Source organism: Acanthaster planci, linkage group LG07 (genome assembly GCF_054643075.1).
Source record: "Acanthaster planci isolate LZ-2023a linkage group LG07, COTS_SCS, whole genome shotgun sequence".
Classification (NCBI taxonomy): Eukaryota; Metazoa; Echinodermata; class Asteroidea; order Valvatida; family Acanthasteridae; genus Acanthaster; species Acanthaster planci.
Window position 1 is genome coordinate 6601761 of NC_141783.1, and position 13133 is coordinate 6614893.

The 13133-nt window shown below is 41.6% G+C and overlaps 1 protein-coding gene across 1 annotated transcript; it reads right to left on the reverse strand.

Annotated features, from left to right (window-relative positions):
• Positions 1 to 488: 488 nt before the first annotated feature.
• Positions 489 to 10165, reverse strand: abca3 (ATP binding cassette subfamily A member 3). Its single transcript, XM_087139246.1, has 10 exons — positions 9817 to 10165; positions 8434 to 8667; positions 7468 to 7712; positions 5491 to 5728; positions 4346 to 4519; positions 3602 to 3783; positions 3015 to 3167; positions 2310 to 2489; positions 1589 to 1710; positions 489 to 615 (listed from the first exon to the last, which is right to left on the reverse strand). The coding sequence occupies exons 1-10, from the start codon at positions 10163 to 10165 to the stop codon at positions 489 to 491; spliced, it is 2004 nt and encodes a 667-aa protein (XP_086995372.1).
• Between the last annotated feature and the right edge of the window lie 2968 nt (positions 10166 to 13133).

Genomic DNA, 13133 nt, shown 5'->3' on the forward strand with positions numbered 1-13133 from the left:
GAAAACAGCCAGCATGTCCTCTCAGAGGTAAAGTCATTCAAAATACCCTCATATGCACAAAAGCAAGCTCTGCATAGGTTCAATGTGCACTAAAGAGCTAGGATTATCTGACTACAGTGAAGGTGCACTGGCAATGCAAAATAGTAACCAATACAATTTTGTCAATCACCTTGGCAATGCCCATGACAAATGTGAACATATAGACAGGTTTTTAGTTGACATGCCAACTGCCATCTGCTTCAGAGTGGTCTGGTGTCTTTGTGTCATTCTTACAGAGCTTGTGTAGCACTGCATGAGCACATATCACCATGCCACTTGGCATGTATGGTCTCCGGCTTGGGCATCAGGTGTCCAGTTATTTGCTGGTGAAGAGGTACTCATTTATGAAGCCAATACTAACCATATTTCTTCTTAAGAACAGAGAGGTCCCAACGCACTGCAGTTCCCCCTTGGCCATGATGGCGATGCGGTCGCCCAGCAGGTCAGCCTCATCCATGTGGTGTGGTGGTCAGCAGGGATGGTTCGACCCTGTCGGTGTCGCTGCCAGCAGGTCCCAAGTGAAGCGGCGGGCTGAAGGGTCCATTGCCTGAGGTGGGCTCATCCAGCATGACCAACCTGTTCATCAGAAGCCAAACCAAGTCCAATCTACAGCACTTCATTTAACTACTTGCGATATCATTAGCAAGACACTGGAGACAACTTTTGTAACACAGCCAAATGCCATACAAACTGACTTCTTAGAATCATTTGAACTATATTTGTATGACACTTCTAACCCTAACCTCATTTTTTGCAATACTAGAGAGCACTTCTACAGAGTGATATTTGCTACAACACGCCACATACAGTGGCCACTTTGAAGTTCAATGTACTGTCTACCTCCACAGAATTCTCAGCCTTTGTGTGTCTGTGCACAAAAGGAATGGGGTAAGTCTGCCTGCAAATTCAGGTCACGCATGACGGTTTAACCCATCACCAATTCCAGTGCATGTGGATTGCCAGATCATATTTAACAACTAAGGATGTATAAGCCCACCAATATTTTTTTAGCAACAGTTTTTCTAAAAATGTGCAGAACACAAAGTTAGGGCGAGACATACATGTTTTGTACATATGTTATAGAAATGGTTCTTACAAGTCAAGTGCTTGTGCTTTTTCCCCTAATTTCACGATTTTGTTTATGTATTATCCCATCTTTATAGAAACAAGGTGTTTTATAAAATGCGGTGGTACATTGCCTCAGCTACACATGACAAGATGACTGCATGTGTGAATAATGATTAGCATCCACTGGTATGTGCGCTAGATGATACTCAATGTACAACGTACATTGAGAAATGTAGAATGGCATATTTCATGTGGTCTGCCTTAGGAACTACAATGTAGTTTGTCAGCTTCAAATAACTCAGAGGGCTAATAACAACTCTCCAACCTCAAACTGTGTGATATTTTTATAACTATACAGCTCTGTATCTGGCATTACAGATTCTAATATCTAACAGAAATGATCCTTAAAATGATAAGCACAATAGAGACACTTGTTTGATGGTTTACCTTCGAGTCATAGATAAGGGCGATTCCAACACACAGTTTGCGCCTCATGCCTCCTGATAACTGTCTGGCCTGTGCATCTCTTTTATCCTGCAGTTCCAAGGCGTTGATGTAACTCTCCACTTCCTTTTTGACTCTTGAGGATGGGCAGCCCTTCAACTGAAAACACCACAAAAACCTTGACGTATATCAGTAATGTTGGGACATGCCCAGTTACATTCGGACCAATTTTTGGTCAACTGTACTTGCTATGGGGGTCCTTCTCCAAACAAACATATTGAATTAAAAGACAAGAACAGAAATGAGGCTAAATGTATGGGACAGCCATATCAAACAACGAGATGCGAAACAATGCAGTATGGTCTCAGTATTTGGAATGGGAAAAAGAATTGGAGCATCTGGCCACTAGACACGCCAAACATTCTTGTGCTGTCTTCAAAGAAACCAAGCACTCGTTATTTTACTCAATCATCAGGCCCACACTTATTGCCAGTTTCCTGCGCAGAAACAACTAAGAGAATTTTACTTCCACTTGATGGGATGCCAGCCCATCCCAAGTTGCTCAACGGTTTGTGCTGGTACCCTCTTAAACACCTTGATGAGAGAGGCACAAAGGGATGCAGTGACTTTCCCTGGGCCACAATTGTGTCCAGCATCTGGGTTGGAACTCAGACCTTCTGATTGTGAGTCACAAACCCTAACCACTAGGTCACTTTTTCTTTCATATAAACGAACAAACATCCAAGAAACATTTGTACCTTGGCGAAAAAGTAGAGGTGTTCCCTGACAGTCATCCTGTCAAAGAGAACATCATGCTGGGGGCACAAGCCAAGGCTACACCGGACCCCGTCAATCTCAGTCCGTATGTCGTACTCATTGACCAGAGCCATGCCAGAGGTCGGTGGGAACAGCCCGGTCAGCATGGACAAGGTGGTGGTCTTGCCCGCCCCGTTGTGGCCCCAGCAGGGCCGTGATCTGGCCCTCGTACATGTTCAGGTTAGCTGCTTGACTGCTACCTTGTCTTTAACCAAAGATCTAAAAAAGGTTACAATCTTAGGAATGTTAACAAATGCAAATGCACTGTTGAATGTACATCTGACAAGTGCAAAGTTGGACCTTTGTGCAAATTATTGTTCATAATCATAAGAGCATGTGAAGTTCAAACGTTATTAATTCTTAAAACAATCAACTCAGAAATAAGGAAAATGAATTTGCAATAAGTTTTAAGATGGTGCTGAGCAATTCTAACCTTACTCAAATGCCACTGCATTATATACACTGTGTACTATTAAACAAAATTCAGTTTGCCTTAAGGTATAAAACCAAGCTCAAAATAAAACTATGCATTAGGATCATGTTGGTCAAAGCTGATGAGAGCCATCTCCTTAATTTTTCTTCATATATCACATTATTTTGAGACTGCAAGTTCCTGACAAATGCACTTCAAAATGAACTTATTTTACCTTTGTCAGTCCCTGTATCTTGACTCCTGCATGCAAGCCCTTGGGGTCTGGCTCAAAGAAGGACATGGACGGCCTTCGGCTATCTGGGGTCAAAGGTTCCTGAAATGACCGTTCTTCATTGTCCCTCACTGCAGGGCCACACCAATAGGAGACCTAACAAAACATTACAATCTTGAAATTATTCATGCTATTTTGTATCTGTAATCAGCTCAACACATTTTGGTTTGAAAAATGATTCTTAGTTGTTGATCACGAAACTCTCGTTTCTATCATAAATACAGTTTTTTCCGAAAATTCTGTAACTGATCAGAAAAAAAGTTGTTGAGTAACTGTATCTCGTCAAAATGCAGATTGTAACAAAATAAATTTGCAAAATATGATTTGAAATGGTTACCCCATAAACAAGGCCCACTGCCTGTCTTTTTTGTCTGTCTTCATATATGTGTGTGATACCCGGTACATATATGAGGTCATAATGGTCAATGACAACACAGACTATTTGGCCCTGTTTGAGAAAAAGTGGACAAATATCCAATCAGCCTACTCCAGGAAGAACTTGCATGGCTACAACTTTCACAAAATCATACCTGGAAGGGGAAGTACCATTTCCGTGGTACCCCAAAGCTACCGGGAAAGACTGCCTCGACATACCACATGAAGATCAGGTACCAAACTATGTCCACTAGAAACATCAGGAGGACGTCCAGGAATGAGAAGTTGTCGTCCTCAGACACTGGACGGTTGATGTTGGACCACTGGATACCCTCACCTGAAGAAGTTACAAGTCCGAGTTTCATTGTATGGGGTTATATGTGGAGAGTCCTGGTACTCAACGACAAAAGAACAACTGCTGTGTTGCGACATTACAGAAAAGCCCGAGTCAAATTGAAGTTTTGACCTAAAATTCGATTAAATATTCAAATATTCAGTGAGTTTTTATTTAATCAAGTACTGAAATATCAAATATAACACATTGTATGAATTTTCATTCCGCATAGTGTTTATTTAGCACATGATGCAATTTAGAGATATTCTTATTTATTTGACAGCATTGCACAAACAAATATTTAAATAAATAACAAATATTCAAATATTTGACAAGAGATTGAAAATTGAACTATTCCGTACAGGCCACATTACGGAAATGACTGCTATACATGTACACAAAGAATCATAACATATTTTGAGAAAGTGAGCCATTTTAGCTCTCAACAGTATTGGAAGTTGACAACTTAGTTATCAAGACAAAAACCGAGAGAAATTTGGATTTCTGTTTACTGAAAACATCAGCCTGAAAACTATTACTGAACAAAGAAAATACGGTCCAGTACCTGTTCCTTCATACAAGCCAATGAGGTAGGCACCCATGGACATTCCGGTGTTAGCCAAGACGCAGGATACCATCTTGAGGCCACGGGACACGGATTCGTAACGCTGAATGATGAAGTAGTAGGGAACATAACTGAAGAACCAGATCAAGCCCATGAAAACTGCTCCAGTATTTGCTATAATACAAAAAATGAGCAGGAAATTCTAACTCAATGCCTTCAGTACATGTATGTTCTCATACAGAATTGCACAGTGTCACGTAGAGTCGTGTCCAAGCACCATTAGTCTTAACTTGAGTCAAAAGCCATTCAAAAATGGCCAGTTAAAATACATTTATGAGTTTCAAATTTCTAAGGAAATCAACAGTCTGGATCACTTGTTTGCAAGAAAGATAACTATTGTGTGATGCCCACAGCAATGTCACATCAATACCACATTGATTTGCCACGGCTCCAGACCAGAGCAGTTTTGTATGTTAGCATAACAATACATGAGATATATTGTTGTTCAATAAGCCACCAAACACAATATATAGACCATAAAACAGCTCATTGTACCAGTAATTTAGTATATTTCAGCAATCTTCATCTTTGTTTTGTCTCCTTGATACCATATATCAGACTCTAGCAACTTCAAGTCACTTATGACATGAAGAAGTGGAATTCATGGATTTTCCTACTCCCTACTCAATTGTTCAAAATGAGAGATGCGAACTCATAAATTAAACAATATTAAATAATGTGGCGTGACATGCAATTTGACTCATGGTTGCACAGATTTTTAATACAATACTGTCAGTGTCACCGAGGTAAAAAGGAACAGAAAACAACCAAAGCCTATATGACATTTTAAAATCTTTTTTTATTCAATCAAAACTTTCTCCTTAGGGGCCTTAGGCAAAAAGACAATGAAGAAATAAGGTGTGGGATAGAGGAAGTGAGAAAGAAATACATGTAAGAACTGAATGAACCCAATGCACATGTCAGTCCGGGTAGGATTCAAACTGGCCTTACAAAGGTGGAAGGCGAGGACAGCACCAATCTGACTCCCCATCACCAGAATTAGACGACATAGATTTTTCCAACAAAATCTATGCCAAAAACCATAGATCTCTAAAACAGTGATCAAATGAAGCCTTAGCCATCACCTGTGGAGAACACAACGCTGACGGCAAAGCACTGGGCAATGATGACAAGGGAGTACATGAAGAAGAACAGCAGCAGCAGGGAGGGGGAGCTGTTGTTGATGACGGCACCATGGCTACCCACTGGAATCTTGTACAGCAAGGTGATGAATGCCACGGAGATGAAGAGGAAGAGAGTGTACTTCAGGAACCAGGCCGTCCAGTGTAGCCAGTTACTCAGACCCATGATCTTCATCGATTCCTGCGGTGAACAGAAAAAGAAAAGGGTCAAATCAACTGCTTTAAAGACAATTAACACACAAACATATTCATAATTGAGAGCCACATTGTCACAGAGGACAATCTACAATGCATGAGATTCATAAAGCAATCATGGATCCATTGCAAGGGGCAAGTTATCACGTGCAAGTATAAAGCATCAAGTTCAGAAGCACAGTCCTCTGAAAACTTTGTGTAAAGGAAGAAACTTCTGGATAATTTTCGAACACTGCTAAACCAACAAAAAAAATAGCACTTCAAAAGAGTTTTTTTGCAAAATCTCCTTTCTTTTTTGTTTCTTCAAGTCTCAAACAACATCTCTCCTCTTCAATTGCCAAAAGTCAAGTGACTACATTCATTCACATGTTCATGTACATGATAAAAAGAACTACTATTCTGATTCTCTTCCATAACATTATTCTCAAACTATTACAATGCATGTACGCAGCTCCTCAAGTCCCATACAAATTATTGTCATATTTTTCGCATCATAACACAAGGGCTGCCCAAGCTACACATGTAAAGATAGGGGACATGTTACTCTACATTTTCCAGCACTCAATGGCTGAGTTCAGATGGCTTGTTCTCATATGTTCAAGAACAGCTTGATTTGTTGTTTGTTGGTCAGCCGCCTGAATGTGTTATCGCTGGTATTTAGTGACAAACAACATGGCAGTGTCCATGTACATGTATGTTCTTCGAGGGGTAGTGTTAGGATAACTGGGCTGCACTCTTTTCTAATTAAAAAGGAACATCCATTTCTGTGTTATGGAAAAATATCAATGTTAAAAAATCAAAATCTCAGGAGTTTTTCATTGTGTTCCTGTAAAACATTGACTAGGAGGAGGTCATGTGTGATCCTGTTCCAAGAACAGTGTTCTTGAGTCGTGTTCCCGCTGTTTGAGTGCGAGAACAAGAAACCCATGTCAAGAACAGGCCACCTGAACTCGACCAAAAATGCTGTATGAGTGAGGTATTAAGAACAATTGTAAGTTGATAAAGGGTCTGTTTCCCATACCTCGGAAAGCTTTTATCAACTAAACCCTACCAAATCAAACATTTCTAAACTGATACTTAATCTAAGAGGTCTAATTTAATGGCTCTGCCGAACATTACACAAAGATAACAACAAATGCTATTCAGCACTTTTAACTGCTGAGTATTGGAGAAGATGAAATCCTCCAAAACTTTTCAGTTACAGTTTCATACAGCAAATATTCCATGGCCTTGCGATGTACAAGTGTATGCATAGCAATCATAGATGAAGGGTTAAAAAGTCAAATTTTCCAGTCGTTTCGCACACACACATGTCAGTGTGTCAAACTTGACTTTGGACACTGTCATTATAGCACGTATCACTCAGTGAGAAAGGACTCTTCAGAGTAACTTTTTGTGGAGAATGACTTAATCTTAAACTTTGGCCAAAACAACAGTTTCAAAAAGGTTACATATGCCGCAAAATGAAGAACGGTTAAGGAAATCAATAGTCTGTTTTTCAAACCATCACAAGTCAATTCATCCAGAATTAAGCCAACTCAAAAGCTATTTAACCAAACAGGGACAAAAGCATTCCTTTGTCATAGTTTACCCTGTCACTCATGACTGGTCTGGCGTCCTGTGAAGGAACTTATGATGGAATCGAACACAAGACTTTTGGGTGCCTGTGCTTTACTTGAAATGCACAACACTTGCCAACTGTGGCAATGCACCTGCACGGCTCACCTTGAGTTTTCTCTCCTTCTCCAACACCACCTCCTTGGTGATGGTGATAGCTGTGATGACGAAGCTGATCAGAATCAGGAAGGGCAGCTGTATCTGGATCACCAAGATGAAGTCATCGTCAAAGTAGGGCGGGTAGGGGTAGCGACGCATCTCCACTGAGAAATTGTCTGTGCTGATATTCTGGAACTGGAGGAAGGCGCGGTCGATGGCATGCTGGAGTGGGAGAAAGCCTTCCCTCATATAACCTGCCCAAAAATGAGAGAGAGACAATAGTTGAGCTGTTCTACCAAGCCTTAATCCCTAACCTTGTAAATCCTCCATCGTGCAGAAAAATGAATGATCCTGACATTTCAAGATGAACACAGTGACGTTGCACTGGACATTCTCCATGGCTTCCCTTAAAATGGCAGAAAAAATGTGCTGGATTCTAAAAGGAGTGACTGTTGCAGAATGTACAACAGCTACATACAATAGTTATAATTATCATAGTGCTTTCCAACAGTGGTGCTGGTCACTGCAAATGACCAGTGATGACAGGTGTTCACCAGATTTGTCAATATTCACAGGGACAGTCAACAGGTTAAACCACCAAGGGCGCCTTGAGTCACCTCTGGAGGCCGTGTATGCATATTAATCCCTCCCATTTGTTTTGTGCTCACAAAGTCTGAAGAGATCTGTGAATGTAGGCCTTGTGTTGAATTTACACACTGTAGGCAGTTTACTGTTGTACGGTCCAATTGATAAATTAAGGACTTCTGTGACCAAACGATTTCTGTTCGAATGCGGTGTTTGCACATGTACCACACCCAGGTTTTAAATCTTCCCTACTAACCCATTTTTTTAAACTAAAGATGGGCTACTTGTACTCACAATGAAATCAAGGGAAACAAGTTAAAAAACATACCTGGTTTGCCTCCCCAAGTATGCTCTTTCTGTCTCGGCCCTGGAGTGCTGATCAGTTCAAACAGCTCGTCCGTGTGCCACCGGAAGTGGCTCCTGTGTACTGCTTGGTCGTGATGCCGGGGAAGTTGCGCTGACTGGCCTTGAGCCGGATGCTGTAGGTGATATTGGTTGGCAGTTGGTCGGCCGAGGGGAAGGGGTTGTGGAAAGTCACGCCCCCCAGGAACTCAGAGTGGTATGTAGAGTTGTCGCTTGCTGTGAGGAAGTCCAGCATGTCGGCTTCGGTAGCAAAGCCAAGGCCTGCACATATAAAGTTAAACAAAAAAAAAATTTGAGTCGGCTGGTATGAGACAGCTAGGTATCTATCTCTAAAATTTCTAAATAGACTGTATTCAAGTCACCAAATTTTGTCATGTTGGTAGTGGAAAACCAGGCAAGGAAATATTTTTGGACCAACACGATGGCACTACTATAATGCACAATATTATTGTTACCCCTGCTTAACCACTTCGCGCCAGGCCCATAAATCCATGTCGATTCTGATGGGGCCAGGTGACTGTTTATTTTTTTCGGTTTTCATAAAATTCTTTAAAATGTCATAACTTCATTTACTGGACGTTTACACCCACACCAATTACTCTCTGGTGGCTACTCTAATCTGAAAGACAACATTTATTGATGCCCCAGTATTTCAGCCAGGCCTGCCGCCTTGTAAAAAGAGCCAAGATTGTGAGGTGTTATGTAAGTTTCTTTTGTTCCAGAAACGGCACAGTGCACTGCTGGCATCTTTTCAATAGGGACCAGATTAGCGTGCAGCGGTATTGTATTGCTCTCGCTGAAAGCAACAAACAGTGGTATAATCTTTCAAAACAATGACGGATTTCCTCCGCTATTGACAACTGACAAAATGCTGGTAATTCCTAGGAACTCCGTCTTTTTTTCTAAATACAGTCTTTTGTTACAAGGCAAAGCTCTTTTGTCCTGCTTCAGGCTCCCCGGCTTTGTGTATAAAGACTATGTCCCCAAAACTGGGTACCCCGGCACAAACTGGTTAATGTGCTCATTACACCATTATAGGATCATCATCTCTCAACCCATATGGAGATTCAAATTTGGCATGAAAAAGGTGAAGAAATGTCAACCAAATTTCACATTGGAGTCAAACATTAAAAGATTTCAATTATCAGTGGTCATTATCCTGCCTTAGTTGTTTAGTGGCAAGTAGTGAGTGGAACATCTGAACCACATATTCATCTTTAATTGAGTCCTACTTCTCACTAAAATGAAACATATTTTGGCATTTCATGTCTTTTTAAAATCTTTTTTTTGTACACGACTTTTTCATATCCAGTGGCAGATACATGTGCATTGTTGCTGTCAGCTTTACGAAGTTGGGGACCAGCGCCAATTTACAGATTCAGTAGCCTCTGCCTAAAAAAGAAATCGCACCAGTGTCCAACTTCACCAGATGTTCTTTCAAGCTCTGTGTCACCAACTCCATCACACGATTCTCGGCACTCCCGTTGGGTGCGTGCGCCATCCGCCACGTGCAGGGCACTGGGAAGGGCAATCGCATCTTCTCTCGGGTCAGATTCTGTGGGAGCTTGTCGATGGGGTAGGCGCCGTAGATGGCCGGCTCCTTGTAGTCCATGTAGCTGACTTTGGTCCGCAGCCAGATCAGGAGCAGTGAGACAAAGATGGGCAGGCCGATCTCAAAGAGGGTGCGGACCCAATGGCGCTTCTGAAGGACGTAGTTCTTCCACGTCAGCAGGAGTAGTTGGTTCAGCTTCCGCTGCATGATGCTCTCTGTTTCGTTTCTCTCTTTATGTAAGTCTCAACTACCTCTCCAAATAATGGCTGATGGTGAAACAAGTCTCTCCAACAGGACAACTAGGTACGATGAAGATTGGTATTTTACTCAATGAAAGAGCACATCACTGCTATATCACACTCTGAATGGTTTTCTTCCTTCAGGCGTGAGACATCTGTCACTAGAACAAAGAAATTTTTTTCCAATTGAAGATTAATAGATTCAGAATTAGCAACATGAAACTTCTTGTCAGTGATCTTCTGGAATCATGTTAAAATTTCCCACACCAACAGTGAGGAATTAATGGCCATGAACGCCTCAAAACACAAAGCATATGACTGTATGATGCTGGTCTGAAAAAGTTTGACTCTCAAAACTTAGCAGTGAGAGTAAATTAAGATTTAGTTTTTCAGTAGTTATTGTTAGAGCTGAACAAATAAGAAATGTAAATGTACAGATGTATGTTATATTATGCAATCACTTCAAGATGTTTGAGCAATGACAAAGTACTGTTGGTTCAAAGTTACTTGGCCTACCATTAGTTACCATAGGAGGGGGCCTACATCATTTCAAGACCAAAAAACATAGTTCAAAACTGACACCTGGCTGTGCAAAAGAAAGCCTAACGTTAGAACTCAAATACAAGACTCAAGATCATTTATTGTCATGTACGATCAATGCAAGAAACATGAAAAGAAGCACATTCTGGAAAGAGCAGACCTTTTGTGATTAACGACACATGATGATACCATCCTTTCATGTTTTATTCCTGAATGATGTAAATTAAGTTAGCATGCATGATCCTGTCATGCCTGTTGATTGTTGGGGGATGCAATGTGCCTCGTTCCCAAGGCCTTCTTCTTCCAAGAGATGCGCCAACTTCATATAATCAGATATTTGAAGACTCAGACACATTGAAATGAGAAGCAGTTACAGTTTTAGAGGTAGGAGAAAAACTCCAGACGATATTTTGGGTAAAACCCACGGAATCAAGTAGGGACAGTCGACATGACATGCATGTGGACGTACCGAGCCGGGACTCGGAATCAAACCCGCGGACCACAGAGGTACAGGTGGAAAGCGACAGAGGAAGGAACCACTACGCCAACCCAATTCCCTTGGCAGTGTGTTCCAGTTGAAACAATCAGTGGTCTTTCCACAATTCCACTCACATTTCCTTTGATTATAAGACCAATCCTACCTCCTATTTGACAGTGTTTTGTTGCTCTTTTGGTGTAAACATCATTGATTGCTCTCTGCGGTGCCGGTACGATCATGCATGCGTCGCATGCATCACATGCAAGTCAGCTGATGTGGAGCTAGACTCGAATTCAAGTCGCTTAATTTTGCAAGTCTTATCTGCAGATCTTTTGCCTATCATGTCCGAATTGCTTGGCTACGACTTGAAATAGAACACGTCTATGGCATTGGCTCGTGCTACTGCCTATACCATCGTGTGTTACTTTTAAGCCACAGCCAAGACCAAGTTGCACTTATCCTCCAAAACGGATTAAGTTAAATTGTAAACCCGTGCATGCACTGCTTTTGGTGTAGGGGGGGGGGGGATTCAAAAGCGAATGCGCTTCGGGCTCATAGTAAAAGTCTCACTTACAATCCCGAAATTCTAGTTCTTATTTTGTGGTATTGTTGGTTTTGGTGCTAGAAAGATAAAGATTTAATAAATATTATACTTTGACAAGTGTACTTCAGTTGTCCAAGTTTGCCTTCGAGTCGGTGGGAATGTGATATGCCGATTGCTGTGCGTTGGTTTCGATTGGCCATTAAATAATACTTGACTTTGGCTTAGCAACTAATCAAACAGGAAACAAATCCGCCATGGCCTCATCGACTCCGTTCGGCAGTTGCCTAGCATGCTACCTCTGCGCTCGTCCTACTTCCAAGGACAAATACCAATTATTACGTATAAATGTATATATGACCAGTTCTGCCGACTGGTTGTCAGGCTCCATGCGTCGCTAGGCTTTTGTCGGGGTGCCGGCGAGGGTGGATGGGTGAAAACTTTCATCTGAAGAAAACTGAAGTTAAGTGAGGGCAATTACTTTCCTCTTTTAATAAAGTTTCTGATGCATTTTCTTTCCTTTTCCTTTCCTGTCATTCTCTTTATCTTTTTTTTTGGGGGGGGGGCAGTGCGCCCGCACTGGCGCATCCAGCTTTTGGGGGGGGGATTTAAAGCGAATGAGGGTTGGGCTTATTCAACATGATGTTGAGAAAAAAAATCAAAAGCGGGTCCTGACATTCTTGCCTTTATTTGTTGGTGTTTTGTTAAGGTTTGGAGCTATTATTTGGAAATAAATATAATGCTTACTTTCTTCCCTACTCACATATGAAGTATTCTTTATTAAAAAAGATTCCGTCGGGGGAGGTGGGCAAGTTGTCCCCGTGACTCTTCTGGATACGCCACTGTGCGCCCGCTCCAGAAAGAACTTTTCCACCTCCCACCGCAACGTCCCTCTATGCCGTGCCCCGATCTTAATCATTTCTTTCCCGGTCGAACAACTTTCAAACCTCTAAGCCTTATACAGAGCCCAAGAATTGGCCCCTAAAATAACGGCATGCTTCTGGACACCTGAAAGAAAATGTGTTAAAGTTTCCAGAATCTTGCTACATGCCCAAGGAACACATTTTTCTTAGGGGGTGCCGAGACTGTAAAATCATCAATATCTAGGGTTTTTCGGTACATCTCTGACATTGCCGAGTTTTTGTTTGTGGCTTAACGTAGTCCAAGTTGGGGGTGCTTATTTTGTACACCATCACCCCGGTCCAAAAAGCTAGGGGTGCTTCGGCAGCTTCAGCACCTACAGCACCCCCCTCCCCGTTCCCGTAGGTTTGTCTTGCAATCATTTTTTATTCAGCTTTTTAATTTATAGAAACTTAAATACTGCCTGTAGATGTGTGAACAGAGTATTGCCGTCTTTTAAGTTTAAAAAGTGATACA